Source organism: Peromyscus leucopus, chromosome 2, assembly GCF_004664715.2.
Source record: "Peromyscus leucopus breed LL Stock chromosome 2, UCI_PerLeu_2.1, whole genome shotgun sequence".
NCBI classification, from domain to species: domain Eukaryota; kingdom Metazoa; phylum Chordata; class Mammalia; order Rodentia; family Cricetidae; genus Peromyscus; species Peromyscus leucopus.
Window position 1 is genome coordinate 58,559,290 of NC_051064.1, and position 25,351 is coordinate 58,584,640.

The following is a 25,351-nucleotide window of genomic DNA, read 5'->3' on the forward strand; positions in this document are numbered from 1 at the left end:
GGTATGTGCCATTAAACCTAGCTTAGAAAGTTTTTAGTTATCCCATGTTAACCATATATTTATAGGACAGAATGTTTCCAGTACATGTGTACACTGTGAAATACATCAGGGCTCTTAGCTTTTCCACTAAGACTAAATAAGGAAAACAACCAACCAAGCTATAAAACAAACAGAAACACCTGGCCTGGTCCCCCTCACTGTATACCTTCTTCCCTCCCTGACCCCGGCCTTGTAGATCCCCAGGGAGCTGCTGGCTCAAGCATCTTTGGCTCCATTTGGCTTGGCAAACGCCTCCCTCTACTCTTCCCATCCTATATTGAATGCTTGAAAAGTCACGTGTTACTAGGGAGGCTCCTTACCCTCCACCTACCAAATGTGCAGGTGTTGGTGTCCAGATGGTGGCACTCCATGGGACCCAGAGCTGCAGGGGTTGGGGTGGGGTTAGGAATGAAGGAGTAAGTTCAGAATGGCAAGAGGTTAAGTGAGTGCAGGTATAGAGCGGATGTTGGGAGAGGGGTCCACAGAGAAGACAAAGGGGGGCTGCAGCTGGCTGTCCTTCTAAGTGGCTTCAGACAGGTCCTTTGCTCCCTCTGGGCTCGTTAGCCAGCGGCATAAGAGCAAAGTAGGCTGGGTGTCTGTCAGGTTCTGGGACTAGAAATGCACAGAAAGGTCTTGGGGCGGCTCGCGACAGGTGTGAAGACCTGCTGTCGGCAGTCAGGACAAGAGGGCTGACTAGGTAAGGGAGGCAATGGTGTGTGATGAGGAAGAGGCAGAGTCCAGCAGGCACCAGCAGCAGGTTAGGAGGAGACGAAGCACTGCAGAAGGGGCATCTACACAACTGAGAAACTCTTGTCCTGGGCTGTGCCGAAACCCAGGCTCCACTTACCGTGCACTGCTTCCCAGCTGTGTATCCGACTTCCCACCTCTGAAGGGGCCTCCTAACTGCCTGTGAAGGACACGCAGGACAACCCAGGGTGAGATCTATGAACTTTTAGGCCATCTGGAAAGCTTCAGGGGCCATGGGAAATACCAGGCAGGAAGAACAGCAATAATGCAGCCTGTCATTGAGCAAGTTGGTACATTCTGTGTACAAGCTCTCCCTCACCCCCATTGGGTGTGTGTATATATATAAGGGACATGTGATATCTGCATCTCAAGAGGAGCAAACTTGAGGAATCCTGGCCAGTGTGAGGTCTTGAGGCAAGATGGACTGAATCCTGGCTCACCCACTTTTCAACTGTGCCCACTTGGTCATTGCTTTCCCTGGTCTGGGCTTTGTGGAGATGATGGGAGAATTACACCAACCTCAGACCACCAAGCATCAAGTGGTCAAGAAAAAGTGAAGCCATTCCGAGCCCGAGGGCCTGAGCAAGCACAGTAGCAGTGCTGTGGAGGGAGGTGAGAGGCAGACAAGCTTGGGGCTTGGTGACGAAGTGGGTAGGGTGGGGCTTGGGCATCAGAATTTTCAGGCTCTGCCCACCTTTCCAGGCTTTGATGAAGCGAGTGGTTTACCCACACTGATCTGCAAAGGAACCGTGGTACAAGGGCTAAATGAGTCTACTGTGCATCCCTGAGAGCATGCTGAGAAGGGCTGACTCCCTAATGGTAGAGTTACTATTGATGAGGCCACAAATTAGTAGTGCTCCATGCTATTTCCCTATTGATGCAATTTTGCATGTTCTGAGTACCATGAAGGCAAAGCTCCACTCTCTGCTGTTTATCCAGAAGCCCAGAGCCAAGGCATTCAGAGCAGGCAGGACTGTGCCACCCTTCCAGGTCTGTGAAGTCTTGTTACCCATGGGGGCTCAGGACAAGAAAGACAAGTCCCAGGAACTCAGAGTTCATTTTAGAAGGATAAACTAAACACTCAAAGAAGCAATAGATTTTGTGCTTGGAGTGAGCCGCTGTCACAGATCATGTGACCAATTCACACATCATGTGACCAATTCACAGACCATGTGCCCAGTTCCACCAGTCTTGAATCAAATGGTCAGAGCCACCAGGTTTATCTAAAAGGCTGTAATTCAAAAACACACATGAACTAAACCACAAAATGGGGAAGATCCACTTTACTGGTACTTTCACACCACCAAGGAAATCAAATTCCACCGAATCAGCTGTGACAGCCTTCTTTGGTGAAGCTCCTTTTTGGTACTGTGCCACTTGGTAAAAAAAAAAAATACTCCTGAGATACAGATTTAAACTAAAACTGAATCTCTAAGGAACCCCAACACAGTGGTCTCACAGTGTGGCCTGAGCCCACAAGAAACCCCCTGTCCTTTTCAACCTCCACACAAGGCAGTGGCTGCAGCCACCGTGTCTACTGAAATCTGCCACAACCACAACCACCCTTCCAGAGAAGACAGCAGGACAATCACCTCACGCCACAGATGAAGTTGAGGGGTTTGCAGAGATATATTTTTCTCTAGGTTAGGCAGGCTGTCCGGCTCTGTTGCTCTCAATTATAAAATGGACCACTTGACTATTGGTATTTATTATATTCTTACAGGTAAGTTTAACATTAAAGGCAAATTGAAAATTGCTTTAATATTTGTACTTACAAGCAACAGGTAAACAATGAACCATTACGACTGGGCAGTGTCACAGGGATATGGACTGAGAGGCAAGTAGGTCAAGCAAGCTTCACACAAAGGCATTTAAAGACAGGGAACACTGGCATGCTAAACTCGGGAGAGAATATATGACACAAACACCAAGTTGAAGTTGACACTCAGTGACATTATGACGTCTGAAATATGATGCTTGGTACAGTTTAGATGCTGAATGTCCCCTCTGATGGTCATTCTTGGTTGTCAACTTGTCTACATCTGGAATTAACTAAAATCCAAAAACAGAGGGCACACCTGTGAAGGATTTTTGCTTAATTTGAAGTAGGCAGATCTTCCTTCTTGAGGCAGGAAGACACACCTCCAGTCTGGGCCATGCCTTCTGCTGGAAGGGCTTACACAAGGGCTTGGAAGAAGGAAGCTTTTGCTCTTTGCCTGCTTGTCCTTGCCTTGCTAGTAGGTCCAATTCTTCATTGGCATTGGAGTCTGTTTCTTTGGGATTCCAGTATACACCGAAGACCAGCAGAGACATCCTGCTTCATGGCCCGAGATACTGAATGCTTGGCTTTCTGTTCAAGGACAGGCCATCGTTGCATTAGCGGGACTGCAGTCTGTAAATCATTCCAATAAATTCCCTTTCTATATATCCAGAGAGCAATTCATTCTGTAAGTGCTGTTACTCTAGAGAACCCTGACTAATACATCCCCCAAAGGCTTCCTAGCCCATGTTGCTACTGAGAGGTGAGAAAACTCTTAGTAGATAGGGCTAGTGGAAGGAAATTTGGTAATCGAGGGCATTCTCTAGAGGTGATATCAGGCCCTTTCTATCTCTTTGCTTCCTGGTTGCTTCCTCTACCATGAGTTCCTGCCATGACACACTGTCTTGCCATAGGCTCAAAGAAGTAAGTCCAAACATGGGTAATGTCTGACACAGTAAGCCAACACATGTGCGATGCTATTCCTTCTTCATGTCAACTGTCTAGTTTACCCTAGTTTTCTGATTTCGGGTTTAGTTACTTAACAAGATGAAATCACAGCATGGAGGCCCAGACCTAATGTTTTATTCTCTTCCCAGGTCAAACATCTTTTATTGTCCAGCTGCAGTACAAAACAAAACAAAACAACCCCCTCCCCAAAAAAACCCCAATAAATAATACTGAGTGCTCTTGTTATGGAGCCAGGCAAAATTCAAACAAAAACTTCCTAGCAGCTAATAGAGAACACTCTTCTAAGTGAACTGAGTGTGGGAACCGAAAGAGCCCCGTTCCCATTACACTCTGAAGTCAAATCAATTGGCTGTGACAATGGTAAGACCTCAACTATTAAAGCCAATTAAGGCACTGGATGATTAAACCTTTATATATAAAGGAACAATAATCCAGAAAAATAGAATTAAAATAGTCTGCTAGCAGCAGATTGCTAGCATTCTTTCAACAACACTGATGAGATTTGGAATGATTACAGCATTAAGGATAGTTTCAGAAAACAACAGGTAGGTGTGGTGGACAGGTGGCTCACATTCAAGACTCAAGTCTACTTAAGGAAAAAATGATCTCACTAGCACTAGATTCTAGCTCCTGTTTTCAGATTCACAGGTGCTTCTACAACCCATGAGAAGGACTGCAGTGCATGCAGCATACAGACCCTACACCACAGAGGCTCCCCTGACTACACAAGTCTGGTGACATACTGGTAGAGCTGCTCCGCAAATACGTCAGCAGAAAACTTCTCTGCCACCCTGGCTTTTCCAGCCAGGCCCATCATCACTTTTAAGGATGGTTTGTGGATGAACTTCTCCATTGCTTCTGAGAAGTGCACTGGGTCTGGCTCACACAGAAACCCGGTGACCTTGTGGACGACAGTCTCCAAGGGCCCACCTGAATTAACAGCGATGACTGGGCACTGCATGTACATGGCCTCCAGAGGGACGATGCCAAAGTGCTCATTGCTCGGGGTGTAAAGCACACACAAGCAACCGTGGAGGAGTGAGATCTTCTGTCTGTCTGAGAAGGACGGCAGGAAGGTCACATGGCGCTCAAGGTTTGACTGCTGGACTATTTTCTTCAACTCCTTATAGTGTTCCACGTTCTCCAGGATTCTATCGTCATAACCACCGGCCATGAACAGATGAACCCTCTCCCAGTCTTGAGATGTCAGACGTCCACGAAGCTGGACGAGGGCGCTCAGTGCCAACGGCAGATTTTTCTTCCTTTCAAATCGGTTGATAGAGAGGAACAGGAACTGTTTCCCCTTGGGAACTAGGTCATCTATCTTCTCAGGAACAGCCAAGTCATAGCTGCCGATGTTCAGAGACGGGTACAGGATATCAGGATTTACGTGAGACAGGCTCTTGAAGGTTTCCTTAAAGACAGAAGCTGTGTACTGGCTGTTGACCAAGATGCGGTCTGCCATACCTGTGGTGTATTCCTCGATCCAGTCAATGGGGGCCCTGTAGAACCGCTTCAGAGTCGAATTTCTCTTGGAAAGCAGCAGATCTGGGAAGTGACAGTAAAACAGGACCTTCTTCCGCCGTCTGGCCAGTTTGAACACTGGGATACAGGCGGACACCTAACCAAGGTAAAACCAACAACAGTAGGTGAGTGACTGGCCACAGTTTTTTCTTGGTTATAGCCCAGCTGCCTGGTATTATGGATTCATAGGAGCTGGGTAAATGTCTACATTAACCATGAAGATACAGTTTCCTCAGGGTGCTTCAGTGCAACTCAGGATCATAAGTAAAGAAACCCTAGAGTAACTGTGGCTATCTCCACCTGTAGGTCTGGTTAGAGAACAATGGCTGGTAGCATCCACTGTGGATAAGAGCACGGGGTAGTCTATAGTACAGACTGGGAGAATAAAGTGTGGATAGAGCATGGGGTAGTCTATAGTACAGACTGAGAATGTGGATAGAGCAGTATAGTAAGATAGTGTGGATAAGAGCATGGGGTAGTCTATAGTACAGACTGTGGGAGAATAAAGTGACACCTTTGAAAGGCAAATTTGGAAACTGCTACTGACATTTACAATAACATTTACATTTACTACAACCCACAACTCCCCCCACCACCCCTTGGAGTTTCCTCAGAGGACATGTGTAAGAAATGAAATTAGTATGAGGATATCACATCTAGTGAAGTATGAGAATGCCACATGTAGTCACACACACACACACACACACACACACACACACACACACACACCCCAAAACAAAACAAAAACTGGTGGTAATGTTAGTGTCCTTTAGGGAAGATGGAAACATTTATGGTATATTTGAATAAAGGGGACTTTCCAGCCACTTAAGAGACTGATGTGGATCTTGAATACCAATAAGGATGGAGGTCTCAATTTTTTGCAGAACAAAAAGCAAAGTGTCCAACAGCAGGTGAATTGAATTACAATTCTGTACAAGTAAGATGTAGCTAGAGACAGACATGTATGCTACAAGCAGCCACACATCAGTTCTGGAAGGATGCAAAGAAACTTGACAGTGGTTCCCTCCTCAAGGAGGGGCACAGGGGACTTTTACATTATACTTCATATTTGAACTTTTATTCCTGAGTAAATGTTACTTCTCAATTAAAAAACAAAAACAAAAACAAAAAAAAAAAACCTGTGGGGCCGAGGAGTTGGCTCTAGGTGGGGATCTAAGTTTGATTCCAACTGCCCATATAAACCCAGGGTTTTATGCATACTTGCCCGAAAGTCTAGCTCAATCTTTCAGTTTCAGGTTCAAGTGAAAGATTCTGATTCAAATGTTCAGGCGGCAACTGACTAAGACAGATACCCGACATTGATGGTTTTCACACCCAAGCTCAGACGCCTGCATAGACACAAAATATACCCACCCATCTCCCGACAGTCCCCAAACCCTGAGTTGTAAAAAACACCCTGGAAACAAGTCTAGTGTAGCTACAGGGCAGACTGGATTGAATGCTATTTACCAAAAACTTGAACTTCAATCCAGCAAGGTGGCTTACACTGTAAACCTGGGAGGCCTGCCTGGGGCCACTTAGCAGGGCATAACAAAATAAACCGGGACTTTTCTCCGAGGCCAATGGGGACAACGCTACGTTCTAATGGGGGCATGATATGTTTAGCTTGATTTTAATCCATGTCACTGCTAAGTACTGGAGTGGAGGGATTAGGAAGACTGGAGAGGGTGGGATGGATGGGACCTGGAAGCAGAAACGGTAAGAGTAACGGAGAACAAACGGAGTTGGATACAAGGAGTGACAGCAGGTGACTTTCAATGCCAGCGTTCCTTGGAACGAACCCCTGGGCCCAACTACCTCAGTCCCAGGATGAAGCATTTAAAATGCAGGCACATGAGCCCTATCTCAAGGGCCTTCCACGAAAGGGGATGCGGGGGGGCGTTGTTCCTGCGATCGGCCACTTTAAAGGATCCATACTAAAACGGGAGACCGTTCCCTCCCTGGGGACTCCTGCTGGACAGTTCCAAAGAACCCAGAACAGAGGCCCCTCCCTCGGCCAAGCCTCGGTGGCCGCCTCACCTGGTCGCACACCACCACGTCGAATTCCTCGCCGGAGAGAAACAGCACGTAGAGCGCCAGAAAGACCATGCGCACGTAGGCGCAGATGGCGGCGCCGCGGCCGCCCCAGCCCAGGCTGCGGGGCAGCCAGTCCCCGGCGCAGTGCACCGAGAGCTCGCGGGTCTCCAAGAAGCAGTGATTCGGGTTGTAGTGCGCGGTCCATATCTTCACATCACACCCGCAATCCTGCAGCGCCAGCGCCGCGTCCAGCACGAGCCGTTCGGCACCGCCCACGCCCATGTCCGGGTGCAGGAACAGCACCGATGGGGGGTACACCCGGGCCCGGGCTCGGCACAGGTTTTCGGCCATGGCAGACCAGCCGCGCCTGCTCCCTTCGCGCGAGCTTCTGCAATCTCCGCCCCTGGCCCGGCGAGCCACTGATCGCCGACCCAGCCCTGTTACGCGTGCGTCACTTTAGGACACATCAGCGGCAAACTTGTGGGTGCTAAGAAAATGCCTGACTAAATTTCTCGCGTGAACGTGTCTGAAGCTTTTTATTTGGTGATATTGGTCCCTGTGAAAGACGCTGAGGCCAAATGAAAGAAGCTAAAGGCCTGGACTTTTTAACACGGCCCATTTGTTCTCAGACAGTTTTTACAGGCATATCCTTGGACAGCTCAGGGTGTCCAGAGCCTGCGAAGACCCTGCCAGCCGGCTGGGGGCGGTGCCAGAGTCTGTCTCCGCTAGTACTCCGAGTGCTCGGCAACTTCCCGACTTTCCTCTTCCGCGCTTCCTGTGCCCGCTGCTCTCCGGTATCAGCATGGTGAGCGGTTCCCCGCTTCTTCACAGCGCGCTGGCCCTTGCCTTGGTCTCCCTCCCTTTCCGGAACCTCCCTGCTTTTCCCAGCTTCCCGGGTGGGTGCGGGGTCGGGGGGTCTGACGAGGGCCAGCGATGCTCACAGTCTTGCTTCTCTCTGCAGCCCGGTCCGACGCCCAGTGGCACCAACGTGGGCTCCTCAGGGCGCTCTCCCAGCAAAGCGGTGGCCGCGCGGGCGGCGGGATCCACGGTCCGGCAGAGGTAAGGGTCCTGGGGGGCGGCCCCGCTGCAGGGTGGCAGAGGTCAGGGTCCCAGGAATTCACACTGCGGGATAAAGTTCCGGGATGGGAAGATTGACAGGGGCTGGTGAGCCCGAGCTGACGTGGCCATCCAGTAGTTCAAGGCCCTTTTCCTTGAGAGGCGTCGTTTTCCTCTCCTTGATGAATTGCTCGCACCACTTTAGTTAAAGGGAAGTTAAATTAGACTAGGGTCGCTAACAACTTTGGGAAAGGCGATGGCGTAAGGCTGGTGTCTCTGGGGCTTTACCTTTCAGACTTTCATCAGGAGCTCCAATACACACTCAGTTTAACAAAATTTACTTTACACAACAGCCTGTCACCTAGTTCCTCATTCCCAGTTGTTTCTGTGTTTTTCTTTTTGGATGTGTGTGTGTGTGTGTGTGTGTGTGTGTGTGTGTGTGTTGTATGCACATGTATATATATGTACATCTTGTTCTTGCCTGGTGCCATCGGAGGTCAGAAGAGCACATCAGATCATCTGGAACTGCAGTTATGAATGACTGAGCCACCATGTGAGTGCTGGGGACCGATTTGGGGTCCTTTGCAGGAGCAACAAGTACACTTAACTCTGAGACATTTCTCCAGTGTCAGGGTCTCCTTATTTTTAAATGTCACTGCTATACACTTATTTACAGAAAACCAGAAACTCTAGTTTTTTTTTTTTTTTTTTTTTTTTTTTTTTTAGTATTTCTTGTGTCTTCTCTATCCAGTCATATGCCAGGCTTCAATGGAAGACCTCATTACTTCTCTTCCTCCATTTCTGTCGATCCAGTTTAGCCCTCAACCTCTTGTACTTTGCATTTCCACCACTGTCCATCCTCCAGCCTGCTGTTACTCTTCCTCTTGGGTTCTCTAAAAATTTCTGGTGCCAGCATGTTAAAAGAGGAGCCTGTGGAGGAACCCTGGGGCTCTCTCCTGATCTCTCCTGTGATCCAGCAGTTCTGAACTTACTAATATTTTCTGAGCTCCATAGCCTCATTAGGTCTGCTCTCTTCTCAACTGTTTATTTTAGTGTCTTTTTAGACAGTGTCACGTAGCTCAGGCTTGAACTCATAACCATCCTGTCTTCACCTCCCAGGTGCTAGGATTCTCGTATTAATAGTATAAAACTATTTGTTTACATGTTCGTCTCCTCTGCTTTGACAGAGAATCTGCCCAAGTCCCCAGTTCCTGTCTTAAATCATGCCATAGCAAATGTTAACTGAAGGAATCAAGTCAACCTTATTGTTGTCTTTTTGGAACACCTAGAAAGGCATTTTTCTAGAGAGGAGTAGACCTTGAAAACTTGAAGGAGTACTTTAAAACTGTACTTAAGAATGTGAAGAGGGGCCGGGCGGTGGTGGCGCATGCCTTTAGTCCCAGCACTCGGGAGGCAGAGGCAGGCGGATCTTTGTGAGTTCGAGGCCAGCCTTGTCCACAGAGTGATATCCAGGAAAGGCACAAAGCTACACAGAGAAACCCTGTCTCGAAAAACAAAATAACAACAACAACAAAAATGTGAAGAGGAAGGCTTGGGGACACAGTGTGTATAGCTCAGTAGTGGAGAGCTTGCCTAGCACGTGCAAGGCCCTGGACTTGCTCTCTAGTACCACACACACACACACACACACACACACACACACACACACACACAACACAGCACAAACTACAACAAAAAACGACAGGAAGGACTTTCTTGTTGACTGTGTAGGGGAATCTAAATCTACGCAATCAGTTTAGACTAGTTGATTTGAACACGTGCGCAGCAGATTGCGGCTCAGAGAAGGAAGTTGTGATAGAACTGTCCGAAACGATGAGATGATTCTGAATGACTGACTGCAAGTGTTCCGTCACTAAGATACCCAAAGGAAGTGTACTGGCTTCCAGTGTGGATTGTATGGGGTGTGGATTGTATGGGCCTGGGGCCTCGGGTGCCAGCTGGGGCTTCAGAGACTCTTTGTGCTAGTCTTGTAGGTATGGCTAGTTCTTTGGGGATAAGTTTTTTGTTCAAGAGGAATTAATAGGGACGTTTGGCCATATGAGAGTGTTTAAGGAACCAGAAGGTACCTGTTTATCGAATTGTCGAAGTGTGATAAGTAAAAATGAGGCAATCAGTGCATAAGTGATTTTTAAGGTTATAGACATGGATGGTGTCTTTTAGGATCTAGTATTGTGGGACCAGTGAAATTAGGCAGCCTGTGGCTGTATGTATGGAGAGACTACAAAATTCATTCTAGAGACTTGTTTCTGGTTAGATAATTGTAATCGCTGTTGGCTGTCTAAGAATATGTCCATTCTTTGAGAAGAAGTTGAAGTTTATAGTTAGTGATGCTTTGGACTATGTAGTGGGCATTTTGTATCTCTCTCTGAATGAAGTAACAGTAGTAGTAATCCTCAGAGAAGAAGTGTGTAATTACGATTTAGGGTTAAGCTGGAGTTGGAGTCCTTGGTCTGCATACGACAGTGGAAAGTGAAGCTGCTACAAGGATGAGCAGGGGCGATGACACTTTAGAGAGCACAAACTAAGAAGTGTTCCTGCAGAAGTAATGGAAAGTAGAGATGCTAAGACGGTGGGATAATTAGGGAAATGAAGACAGTCTTCAAATAATAACTAAAGGTCTGTCACATATCAAGCCTTGCTTTACCTTGGAGAATGTACTTGTAAAAAAGATAGCCAGGGCTTGTCTGCGTTCTGTGAGCTTTTTCCCAATGAAGGAGGTCATAAATAACCAAATAAATAGGTCATGTAACTTCAAGTGATAGAGGCAATAACTGAAGGAAGCTGGGGGAGGTGAGGATAGAGTGCGGGTGGATAGTTTGGATGGGGTGTTCAGGGTGAATGGCACATGAATAGAGACCCGTGAGGGAGCCAGTGACACTGGGGACTAGGGAGGGCAGGCTGTCTAGACAAAAGGAGCAGTCAGTGTACGACAGGTCAGTGAGCTGGGGTTGCTCCACCAAGTGCCAGCAGCCAGAGCAGTAGAGCAAAGCATGCACAAGATTGGGGTGAAGAGCGCTTTGTTAAAGTGCAGCAGGAAGGGGTAGCCTCCACTGAAGAGAAGCCATTAGGGTGGGCTCTGTTAGGCACCTCAGTAGTTTCCCAGATGAGGTAATGAGGGGCATGGTGAGTGCAGTTTGCTACCTCCGTGGACCCTGGTTTTCAGATCTTCTTCTCTGCCCCATTGCCAGCAGCAGAAGTAAAAACAACATCAACAACAAATCCTTACTGATTCCTCTAGGGACCAGTAATTCCAGCTTTGAAAACAGCTGTATTCAGGGGTTGTGCAGATCGTGGCAAGTGTGTGGTTGTGGTTGTGGCTAGGGGGATAACTTCCCTTGAGGACACTGGGGTTATCCTTGGGCTCAACTCCCTTGTTATAGATGGAGAGTCCAGGTCGCCACCCCCCAGATGGAGCCATGCCTGCTTGGAGAAGCTTTCTAAGCATGAGTTACTCTGCAAACCCTGTACATCCTGTTTGCTGTTTTCAGTCAGTCTTCCTACAGAAGCAGTCATACATAGATTTGTCTGTTTCCAGGCTACGGTAGCCCATAACTAATGTATCCAGCAGAGTAGACCCACATCATTGGTACTGACTGCCTTCAGAGTTCGGTCATGGGCACAATTAAAGCCAGACTGGAACCAAGGCTCTATTCCACTCACACGGTAGGGTGAGCTCCTTTAGCTGTAGACAGGATTTCTGCATTCAGAATGTCCTGCCAAGACCATGTTGGGGTGAGGTGGCTTTCGGACTGATCGAGAGTCAGCAGCCCGCACACAGGAGTGAGATTTTAAGGGAGGGAGTGTTGGGATTTGGTGGGGCAGGGCGTTCATTCTCCGTTCTTTTCTCACCTCTGACACTTTTGGAATAATGATAAATGGCTGAAAGGATTTCTTTCGGATTCTCTTCTTGCCACTTGCTGCCCAGGCCCATGCTTTGCCACTTAGCACAGGGCTGGACAGTGGCCCCTGCTCCCAGGAGGATAGTTGCTAGGAGTCTGGGCCTAGGCCTGAGTGTCCATGCCTTTCATCTGTTCTGTCTGACATGATGGCTCCATGCACCAGCTCCATCCTTTTGAAAAGGACAAGGTCTAATTACATATTTTCTGCTTTTCACATCCTGCCCTTCTCCAGGACCGATGGCCAGTATATCAAAATAGCTCAAGTACATTTCAAAGTACTCATTTATCATGCGCATCCTCCGTTTGGAGAACCTTGATATAATTAAAGTTTATTGCCTTTTCTTACTTTTTGCAGCCAACACAGTTATTTTAAGCCATCTTTTAGTCTTTTCAAAATGAAGTTACAGATTAAGGACCTTTATTGTTATTTATTATTAATAGGGGTTTACTACTTAGTTTCACAGACAGTTCTATGAAGACAAACTGAGGTGCGCCGTCCATTGCGAAGGCTGGGTGCTGCAGGCAGCAGATGGGCTCTGGGGCCGGAACTGGGTCCACACGCCAGCTTAGCCATTGCTTATCGGTGGCACATTGGCCACGACAGGTAGTACTCAGGCCATAGAGCGGAAGATCGGAGAGGCAAAGGCAGGGTTTGAGTTTATTCTAGTAAGGTTTTCCTTCGTACACGTTGCTTTTTTAAAAGCCTGTATACCATATGCATATGTTATTAAAAGGCTAGTAATGATATTTTTATCCCTTTCAGAAAAAATGCCAGCTGTGGGACTCGGAGCGCAGGCCGCACCACCTCTGCAGGGACTGGGGGCATGTGGCGATTCTACACAGAGGACTCCCCGGGGCTCAAAGTGTAAGTCGTGGAGCGGACGTGTGGGGTGTCTGTCCCGGCGACTGAGTGTGTGGGAGCTGCTCTGACACGGCGCACGGCAGCTGCGTTTGTGCCAGCTGGGCTGGGGCTGCCTTCCTGTTCAGACAGATCTGTTCAGCTGATCAGACAGATGAGGACGCCGAGTGACACCTTCTGGGAGGGACTGAAAGGAAGAGAAGAGCCTCTGGCTGTGTCCAGGGTAAATGATGGGTGCAGAGAACTGGAGGGGGGAAGCTGCTTAATTAGAGGAAATCTCTCTTCATTTGGCCCTCTTGCCCCACACTGAGAAATGGGAGGAGCCATTTGAATGGGAATTGGGTGATTTTTCAAAGTTGCCCTGAGGTGGAAGCTGATGTTACTACAGCCTAATGGAAATTTCCCATTATGTTGTGTTACCCAAAGTTCCTTGGCTTCCTTGCTGTGGGAGGGTGGCCAGCAGACCCAGGAGGGTGACTGCATCACTTTCCAAGCTTAGCCTTGGGAAGACTCAGGGGCTGATGAGAACTGACTGTCCAGGCAACTTCTATCCTGTACTTACCTCTTAGGCCAGGGTGTCTGGTACCATAACACCCTTTTCTGCTGTTTCCTGAGTAAACCCCGTGGATAAGGAATAATAATAATAACAACAGCAAATCTCCTTTGTGAAGCATTTGCTGTTTTGAGGAAAACTTAGTATCTTTTCTGTTTTGATCTGACCAGCAGCCCTGAGGTAGGAGCTGAGCCATTTTGCAGATGAGGAATCTCAGGCAGTGAGGTACTCAGACAAATGACAGGAGGCCCACACCTTCCCTTACTGCCTGTCTGGTAAAAAAAGAGACAAAAATGTGCATAGTTTAATCGACTTGGCTTATAGATTTAGCTTATGAAGATTTTCCCACAATCTGTGGGATTTTCTTTAATTCATCTGTTGAATTTTTTCCTGATACATTTTTTTTTCTTTTCTTTTTGGGGCTGGGTCCTACTGTGTAGCTAGGCTAATCTGGAATTTACCATCTTTCTGCCTTAGCCTCCTGAGCACTGGGATTACAGATGCCTGTGACCATGCCTAGCTGGCCTTGTCTCCCTCATCCCCCAAGTGTGTTGGCAACTTGTAAGAATGTAATTAGGGAGCATGTATTTGGGAAGCAGTTCTTCGGCTGAGGGTTTGTGAGCTGGTGGCATTCTGACAGCCTTTGATGATTGTTAGAGGTGATTTTCTTAGTGTTGGAGGAGGAGCCTTGTACTCCCTTCCTCTTCTTGGTGGCCCTGGAACTCATTTTAAATTTCTCAGAAAGCTGGGAAACCCTTGTTTGAACAAGTCTGGCTCATGCTTCCCTGCGAGTCCTTCAGTGGTGCTGCTCAGGCCCTCCCAGAACTGGTAGAAATTGTCCTTTGAAGTTTCATAAGCAGTGTCCCAATCATAGCAGAGAAATGTGCTTTGGTGAAAGGACACAGTTGAGAATTCTACCTACAGATCTACCATCAGCCAACACCTGAGCTCGTTTTGGGCTCATTCTGGGGATTTAGTAAGATATTCAGGTTGATAATAGTATTTTCTGAGAGCCGGCTGTGAATCTGCCTGTGTGTGTCTGTAACTCAAAGGTGGATTCCATACTAACCTTCTTACAGATGGGAGACAGACTTGAAGGTAAGGAGTGGGCCACAGGCAAGCTTGTGAGTGACAGGCATCCACACTGGCCCTCGAGGGCTGGATCCTCAGCTCTGTGCTCTGGCTGATGTCCCCAGTGGTGCCTGGCAGTCAGGGAGGAAGTTCAAGGGTAGTGTGGTGGTGCTCCCTTGCATAGCCTTGTAAATTTGCTTACTCTTTAGTTGTACAAACTTTAGACTGATGTAGCAGAGACCTTGATCTCTACCTTGTTTATTATCCAGTCTGGTACTATTGCTCCTTCACCCTGGGTCCTGATAGTGCCTTGATGCCTTTTCTGAAATCTCTGCTGTCTGCTCCACAGTTTTATCTGGGAGGTGAAGTGAGATGTATTGAATTCCTCAGACCTGGTGTGGACAATGTTTACAGTTGTGTACAGTCAGAGGTCCTCCCATGAAGAAACATGTAAGCCACTTCTCTATAGGAAAAGCATTTGATTTAAGGAAGGACAATGAGGGAAATCTGTTCTGTAGAAGTAACCATCTTATTCAATAAGAAACACAGAACCAATGCAAAGATGAAAGCCCAAGAGGTCAGAGCTAAGAGCCTTACCCTTCACTCTGCAGCTATCCTCTTCAGCCAAGAGAACTACTTCCTGTGTGTTTGTCTTTATAAAGACTTTCTGTTCTGCCTTCTCATTGGTTGTAAAGCCAACCACATGACCTCCTAGTCACTGCCTGTCTATACAGACCTCCAGGTCTTCTGTGGTTGGTACTGAGATTAAAGGCATGTGTCTCCATGCTGATTGTATCCTTGAACACACAGAGATCCACCTGGCTCTGCCTCCGAGAGCTGGGATTAAAGGCGTGCACCACCACCGCCCAGCTTCTGTGATGGCTTGCTATTAGCTCTGACCCCCAGGCAACTTTATTTATTAACATACAAATAAAATCACATTTCAGTACAAATAAAATATCATCATACTATTCCCTTTCTACACTAAGCTCATGAATACAAGTCAACAGTGTACACTGCCTGGAATGTGGTGTTAAGATTAGAAATTTACTGAGTGGTAGTGGCGCACACCTTTAATCCTAGTTCTAGGGAGGCAGGGACAGACGGATCTCTGTGAGTTCAAGGACAGCCTGGTTTCAGTGTGAGTATTGGGACAGCCAGGTCTACATAGAGAGACCTTCTCTTAACAAAACAAGCAAAAAGAGAACTAACAGGAGGTCAAATGAGCCTGATGGGTGCAATCAATGAGGCCAATTCAGACCTCTCTTTTCTGTTCTGGATTCCTTTTTAGCAAGAATCCCTCTGAGCCTCAGGTTTCCTTATGTAGAAAATGAGATTAATACTGTCTTACTTTTGTTATGAATTTGTACAGGTTAAATGGGATCAGATTTAAAAGCGGTTTGTAAATTATATAATGTGATAATTCATACGTATGTCTCATACATTGTAGTTAGAGAAAGTTGTCTTGATACATGCTAATTTGAGAAGCTTTGTGAATGGATCATTTGCCTATAAGAGTTTGAGAACATTAGAACATATTACGTACACAAAATTAGAGTATCTGAGAGATGATCTCCAGGGCATCAGATGGGTTTGATTGTGTGTAATTTGCTGTTTCCACACGTCCTTCAAATGAGTGTCATCACCACAGTCACTTGTCCACAGTAACAGTTTTGGGAACCCTGTGGGTGACATAAACAATGTCCCACTTTGTAAAACCTCAAGCAGTCTTCTGTTAAGCTACCTTGTTCCTGAAGTAAGCATGCCTTCTCTTCTCGTTCTAGTGGCCCTGTTCCAGTGTTGGTGATGAGTCTTCTGTTCATCGCTTCTGTATTTATGTTGCACATTTGGGGCAAGTACACGCGCTCATAGATTTGCCTGCATCCATCTGTCATCTGAAGAAGAAGGAAAAAAACCAACCAACGTATCTTGGACCAAAAGTGTAGTGATTTTCTGTTCACGTGTATTATTTTACAGAGAACTTAACAAGAATTGACTTTGAGAAACAATTTTTTCTATGTCTAATAAACTTTGGAGCTGATTTATATGGAGATTGGTTGCTTTACTGCTAGGGCCTTCAGGTTTGCCAGTGAGAAGGTAGACAGCCTTTCTTATAGAGCTCATTCTTAGCGGGATTGACAGTTCCTCATGCAACCATGTACTCATTCAAATCCAAGATGCTCTAATTGGCCTTGGCATGTTTTTCCCAAGGTATTTCTGTCCTGGTGATTGTCATTTTGGGTACTTGGTTTTCAAGAAGTGTGCCTTGGACTCCCATCAGGCAGATCTGCATGTGAAGGCAGCTGGTACCGAGGGTAAGAGTCAAAGAAATCAGAAACCAAAAATCTTGGCTGAGGTATCTGCTCATTCTGTTCTTTTGTTTTGTTTTTTACTTTTGTGAGATGGGGTCTTGCTATGTAGCCCAGACTGTCTTGGAACTTGCCATCCTCCTGTCTCCACCCCTTGAGCAGGAGTACAGACGTGCCCCCACCCTCAAGGCCTGGCTCCTTTAGTCCTTTGTGTCTAAAATTGTAGGTAATTGCTCTTCTCCGAGAGTCCATCAGGGATTTCCATCCACAGATCTCATTTCTAAACCTGCTTTGAAAGAAGTAATTTGAGGAATTAGATTTATTGGTAAAATTTCGTTTTCGTTTTGAAAACTAAAGACTTTGTATTAGGAGACAGCATTTTTACACCAAGTCTAAATAATGCTGCCCCAAAGTAAGCTTTAAAGTTTGACTTCACCTGTGCTGTCCCACCAAGTGCAAACAGCAGTGGCTGTCCCACGTGACTGAGAATCACCCTAGCCAGTGCATTCCAGGAGCCGACGGCTCTCATTGGATGCCGGAGGGGAAGAAGCAGCTGACTGTCCAGCGAGACTGCAGTGTTGAAGAGATGTGTGGGTTATAAAACAGGTCATGGAGCTGGCCAGATGGGCCAGGTTGGGAAAGGTGACTGCTGCCAAACCTGATGATCCGGGTTTAGTCCCTGGGACCCTCATGGAAGAGAGAACTGGTCCCCACAAACTGATTTTTGACCTCCACATGTGCCATGACATGTGCATGCCCCCAAATAAATAAAATGAAAATATACATTAAATACATTTAAAAAACAAATCTTGAGGCCAAAGAGATGACATCAGTGTGTGCTGCTCTTGCAGAAGACCCGGTTTCCAGTCCTAGCACTCACGTCAGGTGGTTCAAGTTCACCCAACACCCTCTTCTGGCCCCCAAAGGCACGGCTGCCATGGGCACATACACACATAATTAAAAAATAAAAATGCAATCTTTGGCTTAGTGGTTAGGAATACTTGCTGCCCTTGCAGAGGATCCACATCAGGTGGCTCAACGCTGCCTGTAACTCTAGAGTCACATTTCAGAGATCAAAGTATTAACATTCCCCTTTTAATTACTGACATAGTGTATTGTACAAAATGATGAATGCCATTCTGCTGTTTCTATAGATGTATGCCTTATCTTGTTCCACATCTTTGTTGGCTGGCCCCATTCCTCTTTCGGAATAGTGTTTTATTTTATGTTACAAGTAGCCAGACCCAGAGCCTTGCACATGCTATGCATTATATCCCTTTATAGGGTTTCTTTTAAAAAAGTCACATTTATTTATTTATGTATGTGTGTGTGCGTGTGTGGGGGGGGTATTGTATGACGTGGCATACACGTGGAGATCAAGAGACGACTTGCTGGAGTCGGTTCTTTCTACCGTGTGTGTGTTCTGGGGATGGAACTCTGGTCATCACATCAGGCTTGGCAGCGAGCTCCTTACTCATGGAGCCATCTTACCAGCGCCATGAGAAATTTCTTAGGGTGACAAAGTAGTGAGTTTGTACTTGTAAGTCTTAACAAAGAAAAAAAAAACATTTCACTTGAAAAAATGCACAGAAAAACTGGTTTTCTTGGATTCTGTGAATATCTGATTGCATTAAATAGGTGTTTTTATTTTTGAAATACAGAAAACAGTCTGATTCATTCGGAAAAAGACAATATCCATAGTGGAATTCTACTCTGCCCCAGCTCCCCTCCCCCAGCCAGCTAGAGGTACCAAATACAGCTGAAAGTTATGATTTTAATTTGGAAAAGAAATTTATCAGTCTGTGTGTCTGTGTGTCTGTCTGTCTCTGGGGCAGATAGATGCTGCAGCCACACAGGTGCTCTTGTTGCCGCGCTGGCCTGTCTAGCCTAGTCTGCAGTGGTAGCCGAAAGCTGCTTGTTTTCTGAGCCAGTGAGTTATAAGGTGCTAGCTCTCACTGGCAGGGTGGAGGATGCTTCAGTCAGCAGAAGGAAAGGAAGGGAACTTGGGAGTTGGACGTAAAGATGTGCAGCATTTATTCAGTAGCTGCCTTGGCTCAGCAGTACAATGCTAATACCGTTGCTGAGAAACACAGTGTTCAAGCTGTTCCATTCTTTTTTATCAAAAAAAAAAAATTTTTTTTTGGGTGACAAAACACACATAATATAAAATTTGTCATCTTAACCGTTTTCAACTTATTATTCAGTGGTATTCAGTATATTTATATGGTAGGATGCTCACCCCATCCACCTCCCAAACTCATCACTTGCAAAACTGCCCTCCTCTTCATGGTGTGACTTTTCTTCCTACAGGTAGAGTCACACAGCATTTGTCTTGTTTGTGACCTTATTTTGATTGACGTAATGTCCTCCACATGCTGCATCATTTGTCAGAATTCTCTTCTTTCTAGGCAGAAAGATAATTTTATCATATTTGTGTATCATTTCTTTTAAAATAAATTATTGTTTTCTAAGAGCTATTACTAATGTGTGTGTGTTTGTGTTTGTTTGTGTGTATTTTAGACCAGGGCTCCCTCTGTAGTGTAGGCTAACCTGGAACTCTTGATTCTTCTGCCTCAGTTTCCCAAACAGGGATGTGCCACTATGCCTGGCTTTTATTTATAGCACTCCTAAAATCTTAACACATTAGTTCTTGAGTTAAGATGCCCTTGGCCCAGAGAAGCTTCCAGGACCCTTGACATGGGCTGTAGTTTTAACTGCTTTTGATGGCGGCGGTGGCAGCAGCAGCAAAATGAACTCTCTAGCTCAGGCTGAGCTTTCTAAGTCCTTGGAGAATCCGTGTTAGGGACAGTGTCAGAGTTCCTGAAACTAGTTGGGAATGGGACATCTTGGGGTCCTAGTTTTAACTCCAAACAGTGAGACTGGGATGATCACAGCTGTGTGCCCAGGGGTGCTAAAACTCTTCTGTTTCCATGCCCATCCTATTCTAGATTCCAAGTGCCAGGGCTCCACAGGAAAAGTTGAATAGGACATTCTGAATTCATGCAAATATTGGCACCAGATTGAAATAGCTGCAGATGTCTACAACCCTGGGCTGCATCCACCAGGAAGGACTATACAGCCTGTGGAGCCTCTGAGTGCAGAGAACACGCTGCTGGTTTTTTCCCCAAATGTACCAACTACTCCAGTTCATGTCAGGGTGTTGTACAGCTCTGGATGGAACTCAGTGTAGACTAGGCTAGCCTTTCAGAGATCTGCTTGCCTCTACCTCTCAAGTGTTAGGGATTAAGTGCATGCTTCACCATGGTTGGTTGACAGCACACTCTTGATTCCCACAAAGATGTTCCTTGGGAATTTTAGAGCCAGGAAAGGTAGGTCCAGGGCAGGACTAATGTGACTCTGGTGTACTACTGGGGCTTAAAACTTGCTGCACCCCACCTTTGAGGCATAGAAACACTACTACCACATAGTAACAGATGTGGGCACTTTGCTTTCCTCCTCTGGGTCTCCTTTTGTATGGGTGATTACAGATAGAATAATTTCACCCGCTAGTAAGTTTTCATGGGCATAAAGTAACAGTATCTTGTGGGGTAGCTAAGGGTCGAATACTTAGCCATATGGTTGTTTTTTAATTAACATTTGAGGTAGCTGGGCTAATCAATGAGAGGGCAGAACAGCAAGGTGATAAAGGCATGGGTAGACAGGAAGTAACTCACATTTGGAAACTGCAGAGTTGGTGAGGTAAGATTGACTGGTGGCTATCCCCTGATCTCTCTAAGGCTTTCACCCCTATATTTGGCTCCATGTTTTTTATTTAATAAGACCATTTAGAAATTTGTCTACATTTGGTGCCCATTGTGGGGCAGAAATTCATTAAAAAAAAAAAAAAAAAAAAAAAAAACCAAAAAAAACCACTTACCTGTGGCCTTGCGGGCCCCAGCTCCTCCGGAGCTGAACGCTGCACACGACTGGAGCTGCACACGGCTGGAGCTGCACACGGCTGGAGCTGCAAGCAGCTGGAGCTACACAAGGCTGGACTGCTGTGGGTTTACAGAGCCCCTGGCTCAGGCCTGGTTGCATGGCTTGGGCTGGGGCATGTGGCTGGAATCTCTTTGGCTTTCCTCTGATCTCCAGGCAAGCTTTATTAAAGCACAAATAAAATATCACCACATTTCAGCACAAATAAAGTATCACTGCAAACAGTTTTTTTTTTTCATGTGTGTACATGTTTGCAGGTGTGTGTATGCAGAGGCCAGAGGTTGGTATCGGGTGTCTTCCTCCACTTCATCGTGGGTGTTGAGTAAGGGTCTCTGTGCTTCCAGCGTGGACCGCTTTCTCAGGGCTGCACTGAGATCCCTGTACGCCTGTGGTCAGCAGCTGGCTCCTGGGAAGGGAGCGTGTGCACTGGGAGTGGATTCACTTTGACAGGGGTGGTAATAGTGGGCAGTGTGAATCAGCAGGCTGGGAATAGTGGATGGTGTTTTTCAGAAAGGGAAGGGTGAGGACAGCAAGGTTAGTAAAAGGGAAATGGAGTAGTTGGTACATTTGGGAGAAAACCAGCAGGTTCATGAGGTTTTGGGGAGACAAAATAGGGAGAAGCCACGGCAGAACCTGCAGGTGATTTTGTTTGCCCATCGTGAGCCCGCACATGGGAGGTGACTCCAGAACACAATGAAACTGACTAAGTTTGTTTAAGTGCTTTTCTTGGTAACACTGGCAATTAGGTCTCTTTCCTAAGCTAAAGAAATTAAAATAAAGCCTGCAAATGAGCTAAATAGGAATGGTGGGTAGTTGTATACATAGTCTGGATGGCTTCATTTTAAAGTTGAGTTTATGTCAAAAATGAAGAACTTGAGCAACCTGCATATGAAAGGGTTTAACATACTCTACTGTCTCCCTGTTGAGCCCCCATAGGCTGCACAGCTGCCCACCTCTGTTCCCACCTGCTCCACTCAAACACACACTTGCTGTCAAGAAAACACAAGCTCGCTATTCTAAGGTTGTAATGGACTGCAGAGAGTTTGCATTTCCATGACTACAAATAATGATGTTGTGAGGGCCAATGGGCAGTTCCCTTCCAAGCAATACCCTCCTTCAACAAGAGAAGCAATGAGATTTATTTACCAGGGAGCCTATGCGTATCCATATAGGTGTTGGCCTATTCCTGTGCATGCTCATTTTAAGGTCATAATTCGAGAAGGAAAGAGACACATTTTTGGTATGCTTAACCCAAGGTCATGGAGCACGTGTTTGGAAGGTTGAAATGATAGGCAGAAATGCCTCTGGGCATGCTCAGATTTAACTGAAAATAAAGAAGAGGGCACTTTAAAGGTACATTAACCTAGGCGTTTGCCCCTCATTGTGCTAACACTGACGGGCTGTGGCATTTGGACCTTAGACAGGTGGTTCCCAAACAGCCCCATTTGTCAGGAGCACCTACTGAGACCCCGACGCTGATGTCCAGTAGGAGTTTAGAGCATCCAAAGGGCATGTCTCTCTAAACAGGAGTGCAAACCAGGAGTCGCCTGGAGCAGAGGCCCTGCGTCTGTAATGTGTCCCAGCTCATTACCATACAAGTGTTCTGGTGTTGTTCCCCTTGGCTTCTTCGAAGCTTCAGGAGGCAGTATCTGAGAAATGTCCTCTGCATATCAGTGGTGTGGGCAGTCCATAAGCTAGAGAGCTGGAAGGCCCTGGGAGGTCACAGCCTGCAGGGTCTCCTGTTCCCTCTCGCTGTCTCAGTGGCAGTACCTCCTTTCCAGGAGGACCTGTTGCTGTGGGTATCGCTTTGTATAAATAAAATGCTGATTGGCCAGTAGCCAGGCAGGAAGTATAGGGAGGACAAGCAGAGAAGAGAATTCTGGGAACAGGAAGGCTGAGTCAGGAGACGCTGCCAGCTGCTGCCATGAGATGAGTACCAATATGTAAGATACTGGTAAGCCACAAGCCATGTGGCAAGGTATAGATTTATAGAAATGGGTTAATTTAAGATGTAAGAACTAGATAACCAGAAGCCTGAGCCATTAGGTCAAACAGTTTAAATAATATAAGAGTCTGTGTGATTATTTTATAAGTGGGCTGCGGGACTGCTGGGGCTTGGCGGGAGCTGGAGAAAACTCCAGCTACAACCCGTGGCCTGAACAAACTCTCCTGAGGCTCCCCTTTGTGCTCTGTGGTAGGCTGGGGTAGGTAGACACATTGTCCTGAAAGCTCCAGGTGACTGCAGGAAGAACTGAAGAGTACAGAAGTGTGGGACTGCTGGGAGGGCTCAGAGGTAAAGGTTCCTGCTGCACAAGCCTGGTGATCAGATTTTTTTAAAATTTATTTTTATTTTTTAATTACACTCATGATATTCATTAATTACACTCATGATATTAATTACATTTGTGGTATTCATTGATTATATTTGCAGTATTTATTTACTAATTACATTAATTGTATTGATTTATTACATTCATGATATTATGTTCTGATACTACTGTCCATTTGTGGGACTTTTCTGTCACACAAAACAGAGATTCTGTACTTAGAAAATCATTGCTCTAAATTCCTTTCTTCTCTGTCTTGAGATAACGTCTAATCTTTCTGTCTCTATGAATTTGTATAATCTATCTATTTCATGTAATACAATTCTATAGTATTTGTCCTTTTTTTAAATGTAAAAACATTTGATGTACAACTGCAGGAGAAATAATACACAGATAGCCTGAATATAAAAATAGGTTATAATTTAAAAGTCCAGGGTTATTTTAAACAGTAAAATATTTTCTCTGTAGAAAATAGTATAAATGATAACATTTCCCAATTAGCCCTTTTAAGTCAAATGATAGCTGAATTATACATATAAATAAATATTGATTAGATTCTGGGATACAGAAGAGACCTATCTTCATCTGTTCAGAGAGCTATGTTTTAAGTTGTGTAAGTGAGATTCCTATTCATCTTCCCCTTCACTGTTTGATTTACGGCAGATATTTTTCTATAGGCTAATCCATAGTCTAAAAAGATTTTAGCCTCCCCTCCTGAAAGTACGGCCAGCATTTTCTTTCATCAGCTTGATACAGTACAAATTCTTAATCTAATAGTGAAACGTTTCACTGACGCTTGCCCAGTGATTGGGTAAAACCAAAACTTACTATAAGCCACAGTCATCCTAGCAGGGAGGCTTGCTTGCAGGTTTGTCTGCGGTTGGCATTTGAAAACACGGTTTTGAAGCATTTAGCTGGTAAGGCTGTGGGATGCTATCATTTTCTTGTATACCATTTCTTTCTAAGATTACAGTATTTTGTTGCTTTTAAAAAATTTATTTTATATGGATGAATGTTTTACTTGCATGTATGTAGGGGCACCATGTGCATGCCTGGTGCCTTCCAAAGTCAGAAGAGGGCTTTTTGGATCCCCTGCAACTGAAGTTGTCGATGGTTATGATCCTCCGTGTGGGCACTGGGAATTGAACCTGGGTCCTCTGCAAGAGCAGCAAGTACTCTTAAATGCTGAGCCACCGCTCCAGCCCAGAAACATGGTATTTTATCAGTCACCAGGTGAAGGGGCCTCTGTGACCAATAAAAAACCCTGGGATCCAAGGGCCTAGCCAACTTCTTGAGCTAAAACATGACCCACATAATCACATCTGCCAATACTGGAGAAAGAAGCATGCTGGGTCCTTACTAGGAGAGGTCGCCTCTAGGAGGCCTGAGCAGGGATCTCCTTTCGACCTGGGTCTACCTGAGTCTTCTCAGATGATTTTCATGTCTCCTTTCATTGTAATGAACCTTCACCCACACACTGTCCCTTGAATTATTCCAATCAATCAACCAATCAATAAATAAAACCACTGAACAAGCTGGTGGTCTGGGAGGCTCCTAAGACAATCATGGTGAATCAGGCATTGTTTGCGTCGTTTGGTTTGGCCATGGTAGCCACGTGATCTCTCCATCTCCAGACCCTGTTCTTAGTCCAGCTGCTTCACCCCAGCCCTACCCTTCCCTCTCCTTCACCAGACCCTGCCCTCCCCCAGCCCAGTCCACCGCATTTTTCAGTATTACTGGTTTTAATTTCCTTTACCATCCCCTTTACAAAAAACTTCTTCCCTGATTTAATTACTATCTCTTTTAATTCACTTTCATTCTCTCGATTGTCGTTAAACTCCTAAAGCTGTTTTCTTAAAGAACGCCGTGGCCAGCCTTTTGCTTAGAGATTAATTGTGGTCATTTTGCCTTCGAACACAGGTGCTTTCTATATCTTACCAATTATCTTTGGAAGGAAAGAGAGTGACCATCCTTCTTCCCAGACCTTCTCTGAGGATAAACACTGTTGAGAGAGAGGGAGCCGACCGAGCCTTTAAGTATTTCTTACGCCTTCCACTGACTGTAATGTCAGCATCTAGGCAGAGCTGGGAAACCACAGGCCTCTCAGGCTCTCAGGGCCGCTCAGGCTGGGCTCTGGGACAGCAGCCGTGAGAGCCGAGGCTCTGTGCCAGGTTAGTTTGGATGGTGAGGAGAACAGGGCTGGCTCAGCCTCATGGCCTGCCCACCCAAGGTCCCCAGGAGCCCA

The 25,351-nt window shown here is 46.0% G+C and overlaps 2 protein-coding genes across 3 annotated transcripts; one reads left to right on the top strand and one right to left on the bottom strand.

Moving 5' to 3' along the window:
* Positions 1 to 2,396: 2,396 nt before the first annotated feature.
* On the bottom strand, positions 2,397 to 7,495 carry Alg2 (ALG2 alpha-1,3/1,6-mannosyltransferase). 2 transcript variants are annotated; one of them, XM_028882771.2, is made up of 2 exons: positions 7,079 to 7,495; positions 2,397 to 5,135 (listed from the first exon to the last, which is right to left on the bottom strand). In XM_028882771.2, exons 1-2 carry the CDS (start codon positions 7,424 to 7,426, stop codon positions 4,236 to 4,238), a joined length of 1,248 nt encoding a protein of 415 aa, XP_028738604.1. In that variant the 5' UTR covers positions 7,427 to 7,495; the 3' UTR covers positions 2,397 to 4,235. The 2 variants fall into 2 exon arrangements, with proteins under 2 accessions (XP_028738604.1, XP_028738605.1); XM_028882772.2 differs by having other exon boundaries at positions 2,397 to 5,062; positions 7,079 to 7,280.
* Positions 7,496 to 7,769: 274 nt separating this feature from the next.
* On the top strand, positions 7,770 to 16,585 carry Sec61b (SEC61 translocon subunit beta). Its single transcript, XM_028882770.1, has 4 exons — positions 7,770 to 7,880; positions 8,037 to 8,134; positions 12,815 to 12,916; positions 16,319 to 16,585. The coding sequence occupies exons 1-4, from the start codon at positions 7,878 to 7,880 to the stop codon at positions 16,404 to 16,406; spliced, it is 291 nt and encodes a 96-aa protein (XP_028738603.1). The 5' UTR covers positions 7,770 to 7,877; the 3' UTR covers positions 16,407 to 16,585.
* Positions 16,586 to 25,351: the final 8,766 nt, after the last annotated feature.